This window comes from Numenius arquata, chromosome 5, assembly GCF_964106895.1.
Source record: "Numenius arquata chromosome 5, bNumArq3.hap1.1, whole genome shotgun sequence".
NCBI lineage: Eukaryota > Metazoa > Chordata > Aves > Charadriiformes > Scolopacidae > Numenius > Numenius arquata.
The window spans coordinates 61,384,470-61,406,854 of record NC_133580.1 but is presented as its reverse complement, the minus strand read 5'-3'; the positions used below and the strand labels follow the sequence as shown (position 1 = coordinate 61,406,854).

At 38.4% G+C, this 22,385-nt stretch overlaps 1 protein-coding gene across 2 annotated transcripts in view; it reads left to right on the top strand.

Annotated features, from left to right (window-relative positions):
- Positions 1 to 22,385, top strand: part of FBXL5 (F-box and leucine rich repeat protein 5) — a 37,656-nt gene that overhangs the window by 8,986 nt on the left and 6,285 nt on the right. The window contains exons 2-10 of one of the 2 annotated variants that reach the window (XM_074147303.1): positions 5,130 to 5,345; positions 7,139 to 7,234; positions 8,026 to 8,209; positions 10,490 to 10,672; positions 12,964 to 13,089; positions 14,025 to 14,173; positions 14,367 to 14,449; positions 16,018 to 16,740; positions 20,049 to 20,197. In XM_074147303.1, the coding sequence (XP_074003404.1) occupies positions 5,130 to 5,345; positions 7,139 to 7,234; positions 8,026 to 8,209; positions 10,490 to 10,672; positions 12,964 to 13,089; positions 14,025 to 14,173; positions 14,367 to 14,449; positions 16,018 to 16,740; positions 20,049 to 20,197 (1,909 nt within the window). The remainder of the gene's footprint in view (positions 1 to 5,129; positions 5,346 to 7,138; positions 7,235 to 8,025; positions 8,210 to 10,489; positions 10,673 to 12,963; positions 13,090 to 14,024; positions 14,174 to 14,366; positions 14,450 to 16,017; positions 16,741 to 20,048; positions 20,198 to 22,385) is intronic. The other variant, XM_074147304.1, reaches the window with a different exon arrangement.

Genomic DNA, 22,385 nt, shown 5'->3' with positions numbered 1-22,385 from the left:
GTTCAGAAGTTACAGGTGCTGATGTGGAAACCCTTAGTTTGAAATAAAGCAGTTTGTAGCTACTTTCAACTTCTTTAACCTTGAGTAATTATGCCATTGTAAATTTGTGAAATCTTTGGGTAGAGTGGAAAAATCGTTTTTCCATTTTCCTGTTCTCTTTCCTCATATTTTTGTTGTTTTCCAGCTTGTGATTGGTAGCAAATAGGTACTTGTAACTGGGAAAGTTACAGCACAGACTTTGCTTACTGCTACACTAGTCTAATGAGAGCAGCGTACTTCTTTTTCTTTATTCCTGTTTGCTACTTTCTCCTTGCCAGTTAATAGTATGCTTGGATATTTTTAAGGAAGAAGCAAACTCTTTCCACTCATTAAACATATTTGGCATAGATACTAGGTATCATACTACGAAATAACTGTTTCGGTTTACTCGCTGCAAACTAATGTTTCTGGAAAATCAATTTTCTTCTAGGAAGACAGTTTTCCATGTTGGCATATTATGTAAAACACTTCCAGAATCCAAGTAATACTGTGTTTTGTTTGGTGATTTAATTAGCTGTCTTGAGCTTTCTTATTTATTTACAAAATTTTGGATAGAAATATCTCTGTCTCCATCTGACAGAAAGTTTCAATTTTTTTAGTGAAAGCACTAAGGGCACAAAGGAGATGCCAGAGTTGAATGTAGAATTACCTTCAGTTGAGCATAAGGAACATGAAGCACTGTATAAATAGCAATTACTGTTGATCTTGATGGTTTTGTTATCATGTTCTTGAAGCACAAAAATGAAATAATAGCTTATAGTAAGGAAAGCTGTTTGTCTGCTACATCTCTGTACATGTCTTGAACATGTAAATGGCTCTGTTGTAGTCCAGTGGAGTTGGACACTCACCTAAAACAGTTACACGGTTGTCTGAGATACAAGGATTTTTCAAGCGTAGCTATTCTGTAATAGAGTAATTTGAGGTATAAAAAAAGATGTCCATCAAGTGATTTCTTAACTCAGCGTTACTATTTTTTCCTGCAAAGGAAGGATGGAGTTACTTGATCTTGAATCAATGGCAGAAAACAAACTTCAAAGATCTACTTCTTAATAATCCTAATACTAGTTTACACATTGCTTTCAACCCTGAAGAAAAATCAGTATTTCCGATTTTTATTTCAGTCTTAATTTTAAGTCTTGTAGGCTGCAAAACCCCTAAATTGACCAGTTAAATACGAAGACTTTTGGAGAAGAACAGCAGGCTTAGGTTAGTGTGACTATCCCCTTGTCATGCTGTTACTTGGAATAATTTGGTACGTTTTGTGACCTCATGCTTTACTTCACTGCTGGCACCACAGCAGCCCTTGAGTTAAATGATGTGTCTGCCCCAGTTTACAGAGATAAAAGTTGATGTGTGGGTGGTTGTGTGTGTGGATTTTTTTTTTATGGGTTTAATAAGTTAACAGCTCCTGGCTACTTGCAGAGAACACCTGCATCAGCCAAAGGTCTCCGAAGTGTTTCAAACAGAATTTGCAGTGTGATTGACTGACTGTTGTTTTGCCTGTTGCTCAGGCTACTTGAATTATGCAGAATTCTTAAATTTCATGAGGCTTCAGGAGGCACCACGACTGTTTCTCTTGTGGTATCACTCCTCAATTCCAGTTTGCATTCCAAACACAAACACAGTTGTGCTGTAATGTAACAATTGTTTAAATCTAATCTCTTCAAAAGTCTAGAAAGGTCCCAGATATCTCTGACACCCGTGGCTGTGATAATTGGTTTAGTGCAGTGTGTTTTAAGCCTGCTCGGGAATCACCCAGGCACTGTTCTTTGTATTTTTGACCCTTCAGCAAATATGCTTAATACAATCCATTTCCTTCCCCTTGCTGTTCTCTTGGAATTCTCTGACCGAGTTTTAGGGGGCAGTGGTTTTCTTGCACCACTGAACTCCGGTGCTGGTTTTCCCTTGTGTAGAGCCGGTGAAAAGTGGATCTTGGAGTGTAGCAGCTGCTGGCTGTTAATAGTCTTGGTCCCCCATCATAAGACTTTATCAGTCCTGGTAATGAAATTAAAGATCTGACCGAGTGACGTTGTTGCTAGGCTACCTGTCCTCTGAAAAGCCAGTTTTCCTCAGCTTCAGCTGACCTTTTTAATATACTGACCGATTGCTGATTCAAGTACGGTTATTAAACTTCAATATCCTCTCCATAGTTCCTAATCTCATGGATATCTGCTGGAAGCCTCAGTAGCAGAGGTGAATATGCAAGCATTTAGTATTACAGTAGCTTCTATAACAATACATTTCTAACAGGAATTCTTAAATTGGGTGCAGAAATGGTTTCTTTATTTAAATTTGTGGATGATAATAGGTAGGTTCAATAGAAGTTTGAGTCCTGGAAAGATTTAGGTGAGGCAGATGAGAAGATGCTGTTTTGTATCAGGGCTAATTTTGTGGTGGTTGTGTGTTTTGTTTTGGTTTTTTTTGACCCAACAGCAAAATGCAATAGTTCGTCTAACCTTCCTGTCACACACTTCAGCAGCCTTGTTTATGTTTTTGCATCAATCAAAGCGCTAAGCATTTTGGAGCAGATGGATTTCTTGGGGAAAAGGGTCTTTGGGGACTGACTTCAGATATTGTAGATCCTCATGGGTAGAATGAACGATTTTGAGACTAAATCAAGAGAAATGCTACATTAGAAACCAAACTTCACCGTTACTGAGGTGTGAATCACAAATGGCTGGAGGTGAGGAGGCTGTACTTCATGAAGAGGTATTTCTGCAAACATCTCTCGTGCTTGTTCAGACAGCTTTCTAGGGTGGAAAGTCTAACCTGTACTTTCATCTAGTACCACTGCTCTGTACATTGCATTCTCTGAGCTTTGCATAGGATAGAAATGGTCTTTGGAGCTGAGATCTTTTCCCGTTTGTGATACGTATGTAAGAATGTATCAAAATCCTAACACACTGCATCACAAATACATGAATTTTTTTCTGACCTGTCAGTAGTTGGCCTAAAAGTTAAGGGTTTGTGTTTCCCCCCCTCCCCGTAACTTTGCCCTATTTTCTGTCTCTGCTGAGGCTAAGTAAATGTGGTTTTTCCACAGTGACAGTCATTTTGCTCATACGTACAGCTTGTAACGTACAGGAGGTACAGCTGAGTTGGAGTTGCATAAGTGCTTGGCAGATGTCCAGCCTGTTTCGGTTGCATTGCAAGGGGTTGCCAGGAAGTGGCAATGCAATGTCAGAATGAATAAGTGCATTTGGTGGTTTTGTTTTTCGTTTGGGTTTTGTGTGTGTGTGTGTTTTTTTGTTTTTTTTTAAGATAAAAGTTTTAGATATCTCAATTTATGGTTATTTTTGATATAAGTATTTTGTATGAACGTACAAGTCTCAGATTACCATTTCCAGAATGGTAAATTCTGGAATTTACTTCCAGCTTAAATTCCAGAATCTTTGTAAACTAAACCTGATTTCTACAAAAAAATACTCCTGAATATTTTTTTTGTAAAATCCTGAGTACTCCAGTGGCTTGTTTTCTGAATTAAATTAAAATATTTCTATTCTTAAAATGCTTGCTCTTGTATGTTGCTGTAGACTCTGATTTTTTTGAAGCTGCATGTGGAATAAAACAGAAGAATGGAGAAAATACTGTTTTTCTACATTCACCAAAGGAAAATGAAGTTGTAAAACATTGTTGCTAGTGGTGACTGTATGCGTGTAAAAATGGCACTCCCACATTACCTAGAACTTGTGCTGTCTTGATTCGTTGGTTCTGAGTTCATTGGAAACCTCTTCCAACAGCCAGTATAGTTTGTATTCACTTGGGGGGACTCGGGGTCCCTTGTGGATAATACATCCTTAAAGGTAGGCTTGGGGGTCTGTGACAATGACTCCTTAGTAAGGATGAAAATGTAGATGTGGGAAAGTGGCAAAACCTTTGTTACCTGCTGGGCTGGGGAGATTGCATTGATTTCTAGCAGGAAATCTTTCTATGTTTGTTTATCTCATGGTTACACAAGATTGGTTTATGATCCTTAAATACGATTCTGGTTGTACTGGCTTCTTAAAGCTAGTGCTATAACTGCATTGTTCTCTCAAGGATGATCTATCTTTAACAAGTTGTTATACTACTTTGCTGTTTTCTTAAGCTCTTTTCATTCATGCGGAATGAGACAGTTGCATTCAGAATTTGATCAAATTTAACATGCTTTTCTTTACAATGTGCATTATTGCATATATTATGCTTTGTTTAGACTTCTGTAGTTAAGTTACTATCAGTTCCTTGTAATATTTCTAAAATTTATAGCTTTTTCCATCAGAGCCCGTGATGGGAAATGCAGTTACATAGTTGCCACTGGAAATCAGAGAATTGCGCAATTCAATCCCTTGGTTTACTTCACCTTTGATCACAAAGCACAAGGCTGTTGTAAAACCCTCCCCTTAATTTATTTTAGGTAGTTAAGAGACTTGGACTGTGTATGCCTTACTGTTTCAGTGAACTATAAGAGGAAACATACATGAAAAGACCATGCATAATGACTCTTTGAAAGTTTTAAAGCAAGTTTGAGGGTTTTATATAGATTTTGTGTCAGTTCCTGTTAACAAATAAAAGTCAAATGGCAAGTCAATCATCAAGGTTAAAGTATACTTCTTTATGAATTCTGTGACTATTTCAATAGTCATATTAATAGAGCTATTATATAAATATTTGTTAATCTGTAGTATTCAAGTGCCAATATTAATTCTGCCTACTTCTGGAAGAAGTTGCATTAATTTATATTTTAATGCACCAATTGGATAATTTATGGGAAAGTTACTATTAAAATAGACTAGTTTGTGTATTCTTATCTATGCACTTGAATTTCTGATTTTTATCTATTGCGCTTGAAGATTGGAATTAAAAGCATTCCTTACTCTAATTTTTGGTGTCTCTGAAGTGAGTTGCTCAAATTGCAAATTCGGTTTTTATTTTTGCCAGTTTTCTTCACAAAACTGAAGGTTTTCAGCTTTTATGTTATAAGTAATGGGGCCAGTTAATAACAAGAGCCTAATACCTGTTTGAAGGATTTAACTTGACCTTGATGTGATTTTCATTGGTTTTTGTGTGTGTGTTTTTTTTTTTTTTTTTTAATGAGCTTTTCTTTCTTCTAGCTTTCCAAGACTAACTTCTCCAACAACAATGACTTTCGGGCTCTGCTGCAATCTCTTTATGCCACATTCAAGGAATTTAAAATGCACGAGCAGATTGAAAATGAGTGTATCATTGGTTTACTTCAGCAACGTAGCCGGACAGTGTACAATGTGCACTCAGACAACAAACTCTCAGAGATGCTCAGCCTCTTTGAGAAAGGGTTAAAGAATGTAAAGGTGAGTAGACTGTAAGGACTTGTGTCCTAAGGAAAACATGCTGTGATTATATATTAGTTTACCTCAACTTTCCTTGGTGCTCTCCACAAATAAACTAAGGATGAGAAGAAACATTTGTGGTGTCTTGATACAGTAGCGAAAACTTACCGGTCCAAAACACAAATTATTTTGCCATTCATCACAGTTATTACATCTGTAGTAAAAATTCTTTTCAGAGGTGTATATTGTGATGGAAGTCCATCACTGCATAATTGGAAGTGTTTCGGAGGGAAAACATGGAAGTTTCAAACACAAAGACTTCTAATTGGTCAAAAGAGAGTCTGACTAAGAAAATAATATATTTTTTATTAATTTGTTAGGAAACCCTGAGTATCTTGTCTTGTGGCACATAGCAATTTTATTATTGTCACAAATGGAGATGGTTACCAGACTTTTAAAAAAAAAAAAAAAAAGGGCATTGTTTTATTCTGTTAGTGAGTCATGTACTCCTTCCAATAATCTCTTGCTCAGTAATGCTGTTAATGTTCCAGTCCTCAAGAAGCTCTAAATGTTATTTCTCCAGCTGGCTTTTTCATGACTTAAAGTTGTTGAATTCTTCTCCAGTAGAATCCTACTTGAATTCTGTCATGTCTTTCCTCTGGAGTAACCAACTCAACTTCCCCTTCCTGCACTCTTAAGAACTATAGTCTCCAGTAATAATTTTTCATCCCGTACTACATTTCTAGTACCCATGGTCCATATTTTCAGTAAGAAAAATACTAAATACATGGTTGGTTGATTGCATTTTACTATCTAAGGCTGGTATCCTGCAAATATTTTTTTTTTCCCCGTACATATCAAACCTTAACATTTGTCTTAATTAATAATTCCATTAATGAATTGGAAAACGAAGGAAGGTGAAGCCAATTTAACACTTGGCTTTGGGTTATACCTTCTCTGTTAGGATGCTAGTGTTACTCTGTTATGTGACTTTTTAAGTGTGGAAAATCAGGTTTCTCTAGATTTCTTTAGATGTGTTAACTTCAACTCTTTTTGAGAGTGTGGTTAGCTTAATTTAAAACTGATGGCTTAAGCCTTTTTTCCGTAATAGGTTTTGATGTTGTAGAGGTTTGAAAAACTTTACAACATTTACTGTAAGCTATGAGGAACTTCAGTATGTTGCAATTACTGGGCAGACTTCAGAACTAGCTACTTATTACTGGCCGAGAGAACAAGCTAACAAATTGATAGATGAGGCTGGTCTAACTTTAACATTTAAAAGCCAGTTACATCTTTAATAAAGAGTTTTTTTCCATTTCCAAAGTAAATATCTTAGAGCATGTCTGACTCTAAATTCTGATTATAGTTTGGAAGCTAGAATTGTAGAATAACTAATGTAAAATGTATGCAGTTAAAAGATGAACTGCTGTATCCTAGAATAATTCCTATGCAAATACTTAGGCTGGTCTGTTATTACTTTGAACTTTGGGTGAGACTGTAGATTGGCAGACTTCATTCTTTGCTCCGAAGTAAAAATGTGATTAGACAAGTTCATTCCTATCTGATAACAAAATAAATTGGAATCAGGCAGGAAGAGAGAGAGTACTTTGTTCTGCCTAGTAACAGGCTGATACAGACTGTCAGCCTGTCATGAAACTTTGTAAGTGAACACGTTCTTACCATGAAATAGAGCAAAAGTGCAGCGTGCATAGGGAAGACGTAATGGGCTTTGCTTTGAAACGCTGGTTTAACAGTTCAACCTTTGAATAAATGGACAAGATTAGGTAACAGTTAAATCTTTGCTTTCTTCTCAGAATGAATACGAACAGCTAAACTATGCTAAACAGCTGAAGGAGAGATTGGAAGCCTTTACCAGGGATTTCCTTCCTCATATGAAAGAGGAAGAGGAGGTAGGTAAAAATCTTCCTCAAATATGCTGGTCTTCCCGGGGGTTTGGAATGATGAATAGAGACAGAGCGTTCAGAGGTTTGGGTTTTTTCACAGTTCTCTTCTGTTTTTATTATTGTGCCAATTTGCATTTGGGACCGTGGTATCATTGTTCTGTTCTCTGACTGCAGAGTGACACATTCTGACACTGAAGATACTGAAAATTTATGAAGAAATGCGGGTCCTTTAAAAAATTGATAACAAAAGTCCACCAGGGCTGGGATTTGTTTGCAGCAGGTAGTTATTTAAGGGCATGTATAGCAAGACTTAAAGGAAAGAGAGAAGTCCTAAACCAGTCCTTCATGACTCAAACTGACACTCCCAAACAGCCTCTGACCTATATTTGAAACATAGACTAGTACTGCCAGTCTGAGGATTTATGGGTATCCAAAAACTGGGAAGCATCTTCTGGAGAGAGTAAATCTTCCGAAGTCTGTCCAAGAGAAATCTTTTCTCATGTTTTTCTTCCTTGCCACCTCGCCTTCTGTGTGAGTACCTTGATAAGTTACATAGTTTAACCAACTTTAATCCCTTCCCTTTTCTGTTGGGGAACGCAGTTCAGCAGCTTGCCTGAGACTCTGCAGTGATCCATGGGCAAGCAGAGGATTGGGACTCAAATCTTCCACGCTCCCGTCCTCAGGTTGACTTAACGTATGACGTGTTTTACTTGGAGAGAATTTGAAAGAGGAAATTCTGTGTAGCATTATCAACTATCTCTGTCAGCTCCAAACTTTTTTTTTTCCCTTTGCTTTAGGTTTTTCAGCCAATGTTGATGGAATACTTTACTTACGAAGAATTGAAAGATATTAAGAAGAAAGTAATCGCACAGCACTGCTCACAGAAGGAGGCTGCCGAATTCAGAGGTCTTAGTAAGTGGAATCAAGCAGAAGAGCTGCAGAAGGTCTTCAAATATTCTGTGGATGAGAAAGCAGATCAAGGTGAAGCATCTAATTAAAGTCATTTTCAAACTGCAGTTTTTATCTAAAAAGCCATACCAGTGACACACCTAAAGTTACATACTGGCAGATAAAATAGTTATTATAAAATGGGAATTTTTTCACACCAGTTTTGAATCTTTAGGAACTTTACTGCTTGACATAGGCTTCTTGGCAGGTTGTAATGTAGATAGTACTTCACTGTTTACCTGTTCTCAACCTTCCTCTTCTACCTTCCCTCACGTGGTAATAATTGATATAATAAACAGGCAGAAATGATGATTAACTTCTAATTTCATACTTCCATTGAAATTATAGTTTCTACTTGCAGACCCTGCATTTAACTCTTGGTTTTCAGGACTACTTTGTAAGCTTTTCTATTGATGGCTTAATAACACAGAATAATTAGGCAACTGACAAAATTAAAAGCAACTCGCCTTCCCCTCTACCTCGTCCCCCTGGCCTCTTAGGAACCAAAAAGGAAGAAACTGTGTGTGTGGAGTGATGCAAGGGGGTGAATCCGTGCAGCCTGCGAGTAGGTCAGATAAAATGTGTGTTCTGAAAGTGGATATTTAATTTGCATTCGTCTGTAACTACCTTTCCTGATGAAACTTAAAATAAATGGACGACTACGGGCTTGTATTATGACTGTTGAAGTAGCCTAAGTTGTCCATGTTTGCAGTTTTCACTCTTAACTAACAAAGAAGGGTTCATGCCCCAAACAAGGGGGATTAATGTGCAAAAAATGTGATAGTGGGGTGTGAGACTGATAAGTAGAGCGAGCCCTCATGAACTGAACTTTGTGGTGTTGATGAGATGTGGTCCTCTCATTAGAAAACTTGAAAAACTGCTCTGTAATCAGATTTTTTTTGGATGAAACTTGACTTGAACTGATGATTTTCTGAACTACTGACCTGGTCGTTTTCTGCCCTCCAGGTGAAACCTTCAGAAAAGATCATGGTCCATGGTGTGAAACACTATTGAATCTGAACAGATCAATGTGACAGAAGTAGCCTTATGGCATTACTTGCTGTTAAGCCTAGCTGGAATAGCAGTTGTGGGACAGCAGTAATTCTGCAATGGTTGTGTTCTAGACTTTAGGGAGAAGAAAGTATGTGTCCTGTATCCATTTTTAAAAAAAAAAAAAGGAAGAAAATAACACAGCTTGCAGTCCTGTGAGGTTTTAATTTTAGTGTGAAATTCTCTGTAGTTTACCTGCAGAGACTTGCCAGGAATACAAATAAATATATTGATTTATCAAGTGAAACTGTATTTAATTATTTTCTTTTTTAAGTAGCGATAGATTATCACCGGGTAAAGTTTATATTATGCTCACTTTTGAAGGTTCTTTGCAAAAAGAAACCTGGCCCTTGTCTCACTGTAAAGTCTTATGTAATTTGTGTCTTTAAAAATAAATCCCTACTGATTTGTGAAACCTACTATTTCTAAGGACTCCTGAAAACTGTTTTAGAAAACGTTTTGCTTAAGTAAATTGTCTTTAAACAAAGCACTAAAAATTCTCTTAAAACAGCAAAGAAGCCAGTAACCAAATCACTGAATTTGTTATTTTGTACAGTTTGCAGCTCTCTTTGTACTATGCCGTTAAGGGAGATCTGTTGGAGATGGTTCCTAGAGCTGTCCATTGAAGTATTAATTGCAGTGGTCAAATCTTAGCCTCTAACCTAAGATTTTGTATAACCTTTGAACCTGAATGGCTTGTCACCCTTCAGGAGTTAAAACTACTTGTCTGTGCTAGTAGTTAAACCTAGAAATAAAATATGAGACAGCTGCAAAGAGTTAAGCATGGACTTCTTGCTGTGTCCCAGTCAAGAGGTTGAGTGTTTTTGCTGAGAGTGGTCCCAGCTGGTAGCTTCTGTGCTAGTTCTGTTTCTTGGGAATGTGGCAAAGCATGTATATATATATATATCATCTATGACATAAGGCATTTTTTAAAAGCATTTCATTTATAGCAGGTACTGCTTTAATCTTGCTGTGGTTGAGTAGTAGCAGCGGTTTACTTTTGTCCAAGGCGTTTTTGGGCCCTTGGTGGGGGTCAGCGTTGGAAAAAAACTAGCAAGTTGAGAAAATAGCAAACAGGAAAACTGAGCTGACTTTGTTTGTTTAAGGTGGTATTATGGCGAAGGCTTTTTAACTTTTTTGCCAAGCAGTTCAAATATATTTTTCAGACGCTATTTTTTCATTGTCCTAGTCAAAATGTATGTTCCACTGTTACTTAAAGCTGTGATGCTGTGCTTCACTTAACACACACTTTCTATATTTCAGAAACTGAAGTAACAGGGCACACCACAAATATTACTAATCTTCCTCCTGAAGTAATGCTGACCATTTTCAGTTACCTTAACCCCCAAGAGTTATGTCAGTGTAGTCAAGTAAGCACTGAATGGTCACAGTTGGCTAAAACTGGATCTCTCTGGAAACATCTTTACCCTGTTCGCTGGGCTAGAGGTAAGTTGAATTTAATTCTTCCTTTGAAAGCATGTCAATTAGCAGAATTTCTGAGTTTATAGAAGAGAACTTTTTAGTATGGGCTGGCACGTACAATGAACCTGACAGCTGAGCGTGCTTCTGGCAGGGATGGTGCACTGAAACTTGGTTAAATATTAAAAATCCCCAAAAGATACTTCCATCTTACAGAATTAAGAAACCAAAAGTTGTCTTGATTGTAACTCATGATTAGTTCTTGTGTACAAACTGTTGATTAGTTTTGCGGGGATTTGCTTGCTTGTGTGAATGTTAACAAGTATATTCACTAATACAACATCTTAACTATGATTTAAGAATCTAAGGGGTTTTGAATTATAAATGCTGCTGTTACATCTACATCAGTAATATTTTTATTTCATTAGGTTACTAGGTAGAAATAAAATATATCTATTTTTCTGATTTCCTGACTAGTATGCTCTCCTCTGAGAGGTCTGTCTTAGAACTGCAGAATGGAAGTTTAAAACAAATGGAATTCTAACATTTCCTCACAATCTATTCTTTTTATATTCAAACTTCAAAGAAAACTGTATGAATGTTAGTTTTCGTATTGATTCTTCAGATATATTACTTCAGTAACTTCTACAGTAGTAAGAACTAAGTGGTTTTTTTATGACTTCCGTTCCTTAAAATCTCCTGTTAATTAAAGCTAACTATATAGGACTTAAATTTTGAGATACATAAAAGCTAAAAACTTACTTCTGGCCATACCGTTATGGCTTCTAAAATCTGTACAAGGCAGAGAGGAGTTAAATGACTCTTAAGTCTGAACTAATTTTTTTGGTTGTATAAATCTCACTGAAAATAATGGATTGGTCCCTGAGCTGGAAAAGACTGAGTGGAAAGGAGGAGTTTCGGTGTTTACACTTAAATTTTCATCTAAAACCTAGTAGTCTGGATAATTCAGTGCTATGTGAAAAAGGTAATTGGCAGCTGCTTAAAATGACTTATTCCTAAATCCATTTTTGGCACGACAGGAAGCTGATCTCATGATGTACCATCTATACTACTACAGCTCTTTGTGCAGAAGTGCTCTAAACTGAGTGGAAGCTTCTCAAATAGGATTTACTGCCAGAAGGCGAAAAAAGAACATCAAACTACAGACTTAGTTAAATTTTTAACTTTTTTTTTCCTCGTACAGAGAGGGCTTCTGAGGCTTTTTGTATATTATAAAGGTGGGTTAAAGAAGATGATAAATGTTACCGAAATACTACTTTTGCTTCAGTTGGTTGACAGTCAGTTAGGATTTCATTGTCACTGTATTGTTCGTGTAAGAAACCTTGTCCCTTTAGGCGTCATTCAACATGAAAAATCTGTAATGAGATTTTTCTGGATGAAACTTGACTTGAACTGATGATTTTCTGAACTACTGAACTGGTCATTTTCTGCCCTCCAGGTGAAACCTTCAGCTCTCGCTTTGGGGGTGGCAGGATCCCCCACTGGTGAGACAGTAGGATAAGCTGTTTCTGATTCAAGCATATCTATGCTGAGAGAGGCAGCAGACCTGCTTAGACGGAGCCCAACACTGCAATATACCCAGACTAGAAGTAGATTACGCTTGTGCAGTAACCCTTGGGGAGAGGAGCCCTACCAGCTAAAGCAGTGGAGCTGTTGCTGATTTCGTGTTCATCCAGATGTTCTTAAAAATTGTCTATTGATTTGAGTCATGTGTGTTGTTATCACATATCAGACATCTGTTACAAGTAGGCCACTTCTGGAACTTGGTTTTCTTGATCCTGGAGTTGTCATGTGCAGTGACTAAAGCCAGACTAATAAAAATACATCCTGGTTGACTGTATTTGTGAGATTCCAGAGGAAAACGGAAATGTCTTAAACCAAGTGTTTATACTAAAAGTTGATGGTTAATATATTTACCAGAAAAAACTTCAGCACCTACACAGTCCAAATACTCCATAATTGTTTCTGTGTTTTTTTTTTTTTTTGCAATCATATTGGTCCCTACCAAGAAAATAAGGAGAACAAGCATGTCTCAGAATAGTATAATGGGCTGTGAGTTTTGTAATGGTACTGAAACTGTTCCATCTTTTGAAGCTTTAAAATGTAGATCAAACAAGAATTAATGTCAAAGTTCAGTCCAATCTTAGTTGAGATGAATGCAAAATTAATTTTTATCTTTAGATCGAGTCACAGTATACTGAGAAGTGTTTCATTGCTATTTTCGGCAGTGATGAGGACTTTGTCTTGATACCTCTTTTTATTTTTTTCCCCTTCTTTTTTTGGGGGGGGATGAGCAGGTGATTGGTATAGTGGTCCTGCAGCAGATCTTGAGACAGAACCTGATGAGGAATGGGTCAAAAATAGAAAAGATGAAAGTCGTGCTTTCCAGGAATGGGATGAAGATGCTGACATAGATGAGTCTGGTAGGTAAATCTGATTTTGGTGATTCTTTTTTTTATTTTATTTTTTCTGTGAAGATGACATAGCTATAAGAAGTAAATGTATAAAATGGAGTCTTTGCTGTAAAATCAGTTTAAAATACAGATTTTTCTTTCATAGTTGGTTCTAGTACATTAAAATAATAAATGCAATAATTCTTATGTTCTGCCTAGATTAAATGCTTACTAAGATAAGTAGACTTATACAGTAAAAATGAACTTGGAAAGTTTTGCCTAGCAACTACTTAAGGTTCCTTAAAGGAGTGCTCTTTTTCCTTATCTTCAATTCATCCAGACTCCCAGCTGGGTGGAAAAAAAAAAAAGGGAATGGAGTTTGGGAGGAGGTGGGGGAGAAGCAGGAAGCTGGTTTTAATGAGCTGAATTAATTCACCTGGGAGAGAGCAAACCTGAGGGCAGGTGGAAGAAGAGTTACGGGGATGTTTCTGGAATTAGGAAGGAGGTAAAAGCTTGGCTTCCTCTCTTCAGGAAGTTTGGATGAATCATCTTGCATCCTAATGCATCCTAGGCTTAATTTAAAATTTGTCTCAAGCTGTTATATCACAGGATATGAAGTGCTGGTGAGACAGTATTTCAATGTATAAAGCAAGTTGGTGGAAACGGCTGCCCCAGACAGCCCTGGGCAGTGCATAATCTGTAGTAAATATTTCTCCAAGTCCTTTAATGATAATTTTCCGTGAGGTCTCTTACTGTTTTTACTTGCCATTGGAGTTAAACTCTTCAGGAGTGTCAGAAAGGCAAGCAGATAGGTTTTAAAGATGAGACTTACGTTGTATGTTGAGCTAGAGTTCAGCAAAAGTTTGATGTAAGGTGTTCTCTGAAACTTTCTGAAAGCTTGTTAATGTGAATTCCAAATGACTCAAAGCCTACTTTAAGTCTTTCTCTTTGGTTTTATTTTGCAGAAGAAGCAGCTGAAGATTCGCTTGCCATTAATATAGCACAAATGGAAAAGCGTTTACTTCATGGCTTAATTCATAATGTCCTCCCGCATGTAGGTTCCTCAGTGAAGACATTAGTATTGGCCTACAGTTCTGCGGCATCCAGCAAAATGGTATGTAATCTGAAACTGGTATTTAATAATTGTGGCCACACAGCCTCTAATAACTGATGTGCACAAGTTTAAAACACTTGGGTGGTGAAAATGAGGTGCAGTTCAAGAGAATGTTAATTCCTGCGTTGTCTTTTGACACTGTGCAGCCTTATTGCCATGTGTCTTTACTGATTATTTTACTTCCCTTTTCCAGGTTAGACAGATCTTGGAGCTTTGCCCCAACTTGGAATATTTGGATCTCACTCAAACTGATATTTCAGATTCTGCATTTGAAAGGTTAGATAATTGTTGTTTCCTCTTAAAAAATAAAACAAAATAACCCAACTTTTCGAGGGGGAGAAACATTCAAACATGTCTTAGTCTGTTGCCAGTATAGAGAGAAATAGAGAAATCACGTTCAGGATTCACACATAACTAAGAACTAAACCAGAGTAACAAATTAATGAAATAACAAGTGAAGCATGTAACTTTGAAATGGCCATTTATAATGGTCTGTCTTTACTATCTTCGCTGTATTACCTATCAATAACAATAATTGTGTCTTGTTCTAGTATTAACAACTTGAAACTGTCCATAGATTTTTTTTTTTTTTTTGTGTAGTCAGTCAGTTATGGTAGTTCTTGGTCTGATACAGTTGGTAGTATTTGAAATACTGCTATTTGAGACACTGATCAAACGGTGGGGAAAGCTCTGGGGCTTAGGTGGAGTAACTGTGGATTCCGAAGTTCTCCTGAAGCCTGCAGAAATTCCATGGATGTCAGTGGGATGGCGCATGGATGCAGAGCTTGCACCAACGGATCTTACTGTGATACTGAAACTCAGTGGCTGTTTCAGCATTCAGTGCTTTCATTGTATAGTGCTCTCAAGTTCTATATGTTAACAACACAGAAAAGTTTACCGGCATCTGTATTTCTGACACAACAATTTGTAACTGACAAAATGAGTTTAGCTTGCTGTAAATATAAGTAATCACTTGTACAAAGTAAATGGTAGTTAACATAAACTATGGATAGGTAAAGGTCATTTAAATCAGCTATATGCTTTTATAGCTAATGTATCAATACTACTGTAGATCAAATTTCTATTTCAGTTGAAAAAGATAAGGCTGAAGGAGTTAGGTTTTGTTAATATGAAGAAGTCTGATGTCATTACCATCTCTAATCCTAATCACTTTTATGGAATAATTAATACTGGACACAGAATGTGTTTCAGGAATCCAGCTATTCCCTCTGAAAGAAGTGAGAAATGACAGAAGGATATATGGTCTAAGCACACTGATATTTCAGTATGTATAAACAGCCAAGCTTGAGAAACTCAAGTCCTAGAAATTCCAACTATTAAAATACTCTGAACTAAATATTACATCTCAAGAAGGATATTTTTGAGGGGGTAGTTCAGCAAGTTCACTTTTTTCAGCCTGCTGAGAAGTGAACTGTGATGTCTAGTAACTCAGATACCTCTTGGTAACGGTGTCATGCACAACAGAAGATGCTTTTTGAAATTTTTGTCACATTTATTTGGTGTTTGCAGTCTGATCTACTATTTAAAAATTTGTTCAGTCTTTGGCAAATCTGGACTTTTTAGTCTCAGTATATGGAAAAATACAGGTTGTTACCGATGATTTATTTCATCTTTCTTTAGACATAATTTTTCTAGGTGTGTGTACAGCACTTGGAGTATTAAATCTAACCTGTCTGGGATGTTTTCTTTTAATATTTTGTGAATTAATATAAGTATTTTACTTATGAAATGTTCTTTTGTATATTGAGCTTTAACACCTGTTTCTGAACAAAAACTTAAAAAAATCCAACAAAACTAAGCAAACCACTTTTCTTTGATTTCAGTTGGTCTTCAGTTGGTTATTGTCAAAATCTCCGCCACCTTGATCTGTCTGGATGTGAAAAAATCACAGATGTGGCTATAGAGAGGATTTCCAGAGCACTGGGTGTCATATCGACTCACCATAACAGAGGTATCCTGAAAAGCTGCAGAAACAGGAATGCTAAGACTTTGTGGAAAAACAGAGAGCTTACTCTGCAGTCCAACAAGAAGTATAATTGTTTGCATGAAATCAACAATGAAAACCTCATTGAGGGAGGAGATGGTGAGCAGCATTGGACTAAACCCGATGGCTCAGAAAACTTCAGTTCTGCTTACGTGTGGATGTTAGATGCAGATGATTTAGCTGACATTGAAGATGCTGCAGAGTGGAGACACAGAAACGTTGAAGGATTTTGTCTCATGGAACCAACATCCCATATTAATTGTTCTGGATCTTGCTACGGTAGAGACATTTATGGATTAAGGACTAGAGGGTGGCAGCAGCACTGTGCTTCTACTGACTTGATTTACTGCGGTCACTCGTTTTGTTGTGCTGGGACAGCACTAAGAACTATTCGAGCACTTCCAGAGTCCTCTGCACTGTGTAAAAAACCAACAAGGACTAAGCAGTCAGAGAAAAAAGACTCAGCATACTCTGGGAGTGAAAAAACAGATGAAGAGACTGCACGAGTTCTTCAGTTTCTCAGTCTGTCTGGATGTTACCAGATCACAGACCGTGCTCTCAGGTGAGGAAACATTTTTGAGCTATTTTGCTGCATTTGAGCTTTCTCTGATTTTATTTGTTGGGTCATTCTGGGGTGAATCTGCCAAGTTTCAGTAGAAATATTTTAACTGAAGAAACTCTGGTAAGTTTTAAATGGTCTTTGCATCTTAAAATATGTATATACTAGACTTGAAAACTTTCTCCAACTTTTTCTTGGGGAACTTAAAAAAAATCATTTAGATGTATTCTCTGAAGTCAGGTATTTCTGTGAATTTGTTGTTCTAGGCAGTATTAATGCTTTCAGATTTGATCTCTAGTGATCTACTGTCAGGAAATTGTGTTGATTTGCTGATTTTTTTTTAATTTTTTTTTCCCCACTATGCCTGTCAATACACTTGAAACTTTATAAAACTGGACTAACATCTCATTTAACCTGTCTGGATAATGACATAATTTATGGACAGGCTGGATCAAAGGTCTGAGGCCAACTGAGTGAGGGCTCAGCCTCACTCAGAGAATACATCTAAATACATCAACAAGACCAAGTGCTGGGTCCTGCACTTGGGTCACAACAACCCCATGCAGCGCTACAGGCTTGGGGAAGAGTGGCTGGAGAGCTGCCCAGTGGAAAAGGACCTGGGGGTGTTGGTCAACTGCTGGCTGAACGTGAGGCAGCAGTGTGCCCAGGTGGCCAAGAAGGCCAACAGCATCCTGGCTTGTATCAGGAATAGTGTGGCCAGCAGGATGAGGGAAGTGATCATCTCTCTGTACTGGGCACTGGTGAGGCCCCACCTCGAGTGCTGTGTCCAGTTTTGGGCCCCTCACCACAAAAAAAAGACACTGAGGTGCTGGAGCGGGTCCAGAGAAGGGCAACGGAGCTGGTGAGGGGTCTGGAGAACAAGTCTTATGAGGAGAGGCTGAGGGAGCTGGGGTTGTTCAGCCTGGAGAAAAGGAGGCCGAGGGGAGACCTTGTTGTTCTGTACAACTCCCTGAAAGGAGGGTGTAGAGAGGTGGGGCTTGGTCTCTTCTCCCAAGTTACAGGTGATAGGACAAGAGGAAATGGCCTCAAGTTGTGCCAGTGGAGGTCTAGATTGGTTATTAGGAAAAATGCCTTCACTGAAAAGGTGGTTAAGCATTAGAACAGGCTGTCCAGGGAAGTGGTTGAGGCACCATCCCTGGAAGTATTTAAAAGATGGGTTGGCATAGTGCTTAGAGACATGGTTTAGTGGTGGACTTGGCAGTGCTAGGTTAATAGTTGGACTTAATGATCTTAAGGGTCTTTTCCAACCTAAATGATTCTGTGATTCTATGATAATTTGGTATGTGCAGAATATCATGTTAAATATGACCTCATATAACAATTGGGGGAAAAAATAGTTTAACATTGAGATGGCTTCAAGAGTTGCAAAATTTTCCTGTGTGAGATATTTGCCATTGACATTTTGTATTGTGTCAGAAAAATGTAGTTATTGCTTCATAATGACAATGGGATGAGGCTGAAGTACTTGCAGCCACCTGCTCAGGTGTGCTGCAGCTCTTGGGGCTAATTAAAGCCCCTTAGAATTGGAGGACTCCATTCTTACCTCTACTGTGTGCTGTAGTCCACTGCGAAACAGTGTGAGGTGCTGCTGGCATTGATTTGTCTCTCCAGAGGCTTTCACTGAATTTCACTGAATTTTTAGAGTTGGAAGGGACCATAGAGATCATCTAGTCCAACTCCCCTGCCGAAGCAGGATTGCCCAGAGCATGTCAGAGCATGTTACTCAGGACTGCATCCAGGCGGGTCTTGAAAATCTCCAGAGAAGGGGACTCCACAACCTCCCTGGGCAGCCTGTTCCAGGGCTCTGTCACCCTCACCGTGAAGAAGTTTCTTCTCATATTTGAGTGGAACCTCCTATGTTCCAGCTTGTGCCCGTTGCCCCTTGTCCTCTCACTGGGAACCACTGAAAAGAGTCTGGCTCCCTCCTCCTTCAGCCCACCCTTCAGATACTTATAAGCATTGATAAGGTCTCCCCTCAGCCTTCTCTTCTCCAGGCTAAAGAGTCCCAGCTCTCTCAGCATTTCTTCATAAGGGACTTTGTCCCTGTTTGATGCTCAGAAGCAGCAGCTCTTTCTGTAGTGGTTCTTCTGACACATACTCGCTCACTCACCAGAGTGAGCTTTGGGTAGCTGTGCTTTCTGCTTGAACTTTTTGCTGTTGGATTGGTGGAGTGGATGGGTACTGCTGAGTTTCGTTAGGTGCTAATTAGCTGATGCTGTGTGTAGTTTGCATGTTACTGGTCTGCTTTTTCATGACTCGGTAATCTAGGACCAAAGGGAGGTTTGGTCATTGAGTCACGGGAAGGGTTTAGTTGTGCCAGTTTCCCATTGATGCTTTTTGGATAAGAGACAGTATTTAAGAGCTGAGAGCGTGCTGCAACAAGTGCTTCCTGCACTCACCAGAGTAGTTTTGAGTCCCCGATGAAAGAGAATGAAACCCCCTGATAGAAACACGCGTCAGCGCATTTCATAGCAAAGTTGGTAACAGACAGCTGCTTTTGTGGTCAACACTTCTAATTCTGCCTGCTGACAGGAGAAAGTTGCTCTGAAGGCATTTTCAGTTTTATGCCCCAGCTTGAATCTGCAGCCTGATGATTCAAGCCTGGTAGGTTTTTCAGGTGGGTGAGCTGGTTTGTGGTGGAACTTGGGCTGGCTGCCCCAGGAGCTCACAGAGAAGCAAGCGCTCAGGTGCCCATCCCCAAGGTGGTCGCATCAGCAGCCAAACTTTCTTGCACTCAGGAGAAAAATAGAGAATTCCACTTGAATACTAAGGTGGTGTGTTGTCAGAGAGAGGCTCTGCTGTCAGCCCTAGAAAGTTGCAAATTTGGATTCCAAAATAATTTTAATTAAAAAAAAAAAATAAAATAAGATGCTCAAAGTTTTGGAAGTATAATGCACCAAACTTGAGTGTCACGTTTTCAGGATGGGTTGAGGAATATACATCACGTTGGAAGAGTTGCCGAGCAGTGTGGTTTGGAGAAGCATGTTCTGGTAGTTCTTTGAAATACTTGGTCATCTCTGGAGTCATTCCTGAACAAAGTGATTACCATTTAATTCTGTCAGAAGGAATTGTTAGTTTCTCTAGAAATCAGTTCATTTTTCAGGTCTGCCAGCTTCAGGGGTGATGCCCTTTACAGGGTGTGAAACTGCCAGATTTAAAACTAGATGGTTGATCAGACGTGTGGGGGTTTGTTATGAGATGCAATTAAGTCAGTGACTTGGTGACACGGTGGGTATTTGTCAGTCTAACGCCGTGCGGGTTCTTAATACCTCTCTTCTGTCTGTTAACAGGGCACTGACACTGGGAGGAGGACTGCCGCATTTGGAACACCTTAACCTCTCGGGGTGTCTCACTGTCACTGGGGCGGGCCTGCAGGATTTAGTTTCTGCGTGCCCTTCTCTAAACGATGAACACTTTTACTACTGTGACAACATTAACGGTAATGTCTTTTTATGAAGATGTGATGCTTTTCTGGGGAGCAATGTTTGGTTTCAGGACACGTCTTAAAAAAAAAAAAAAAAAACACCAATACCCCACTCTTTTTTTTTTCCCCCACTTTTTTTTCTTGCTTTACTGATTAATTATGAAATGACAACCGTTAAGTCAGTTTTTCCTCACTTGTTCTTCTGGGTTTTTTCGCTTGACACTAGTACCATTCTGTACTACCTAGGAAAGCATTTTTAGTCCTTGTATCTCATAATTTAATTGAGCATAAAAAATAGGGGCTAGAAAGTTACATCTCCATATAGTTAATACACACTTGCCCTCTCCGTATCTTCCCTGTAAACCATGTAGTTTTATGTTTTCTTTATGGTTATAACTTCAGACAGAGGCTTCATTAGATTGATACCGAAGCGGTGATTTTTAGGAAAGGAATGATGTGTTTTGCCATGCAAAGCTCCCAGATTGCAGTAGTTTTAGTATAGGGTATTTTTGATCCTACCATCACGTGTCCTTATGGAAAATGTAATTCATTTTTTTCTGGTTTTGGTTGAGTCAGTAACTTAGGGATGGATATAAGCTGGGGAAGCATCTGGATAAAGTCATAAAATATGTTTATGGTGCAAGTTTTCTCAGTGTTTACCACACTGGAATTCAGTCTATTACGTTGGGTCCAGTAAGCATTCATAGCTTGACAGGTGGGAACCGTGGTGTGACTTGTATTCCATGTGTGAATTTAAAACAGGTAAGTGCAACAGAAAGGGAGGGAAATGGAGGATAATAGAGTTCACAGGATTATAAGAGCTAATTGTGTGTAAAAGTAAAATTACATTCCCTGGTAGTTCATGGTGTTCAGTGCAGTGATTTGTATTTCTGTTGGGATGCAGCCACGGCAGGGGTACAGGATGCCAGAGCTTTGGTGCTGCAAGTAAATCTGTACTGACGTTTGGGTGTTCAATCCAGTGAAACTGATAGAAAATGATGCACTTGGATCCTAATATTAGAAGTGAAAGCATTAAATGATACTCTGCTTCTATAATTTTTGCACTACTTCATATACTTTTTGACACTAACTGCTCTTTTTTCTTAAATTGAGACACTTGCTTTTTGTTACTTCCATTCCATCCAGACTACAGCTTCCAAAAATCTCACAGCATTTCAACCTGGAAATCTTAAGGTTCCTTTTAAAAAAGTCCTTCACTGACTTTCTTTCTTGCATTGCGTTGAGTTTAAAGATGTCTTCAAAGACCAGGCCTTTTTTCTTTTTCGGCTGGTTCCTTGCTGTTTTTCCTCTGTTTTCACTTCTGTCAGTAATACCAGACTTGATGGTTCTGCTTCGCCTTCAGACATTTCTTTTTCTCCCCTTGTCCCTAAGATACACTGTGTTGTCTTACTATTAGTTTACAAAGCCAGACTCTCTTGTGTGAGTCCACCACTGTAAAGCTTGGCTATTCCATAATATCCTCAGGAAATTATTTATGTTTAAACAGAATACTTTTTGGAATTATTCTGTAAAGTTGTCGTGACCCTCTTCCTGTTTATTTCCTTCCTCTCATTGCCTGCTGGAAGCTGTGAGCCCATAAGCTCCGCTTGGTTCCGTAAAGCATCATGTGTGTGTTTGGATGAACAGTTACTCCCGTAGAGAGAAATCAACAGGGGAGTGAGGCTGTAATAGTCTGACTCCTGAGATGCTCCTATTTCTCAATAGATGTGAGAAGTCTGTTGCTGTTTTCTTTAAGAAGGAGGTCGATAAAAACCTAACAGGGGTGTCCTAGCGAAATGCTGAAATTGGAAATAACCTTTTATAATGCAGTTTTATCTGGGTACTGTTCTTTTTATTTTCACTCAAACTTCATTGTGATAGGGCTGTTCAGTGTAAAGCTAATGCCTTATTCCACTCTGTGGGCAGCAGGATTTCTGTGACAGCCTGAACTATTTCTGTATCATTTGGTGTTTCTAAAGTAACTGTAGGGAAAGCAATAGCTGTTTCATTTAAATGCATCTGTTTGATTTGTTTGATCCGTTTATGTTTGTTTGCTCTTGTATAGATTGTATTATTAACTGCTGCACAAAGATTACTGGTCTGTAAGCATGTAGAGAATAATTTCATAATTTTCTTTGCTCACCAGCTTATCAGGGATTGTTTTCGGGGAAGGAGATATGTTCTGGGATCATGTTGGAAAACC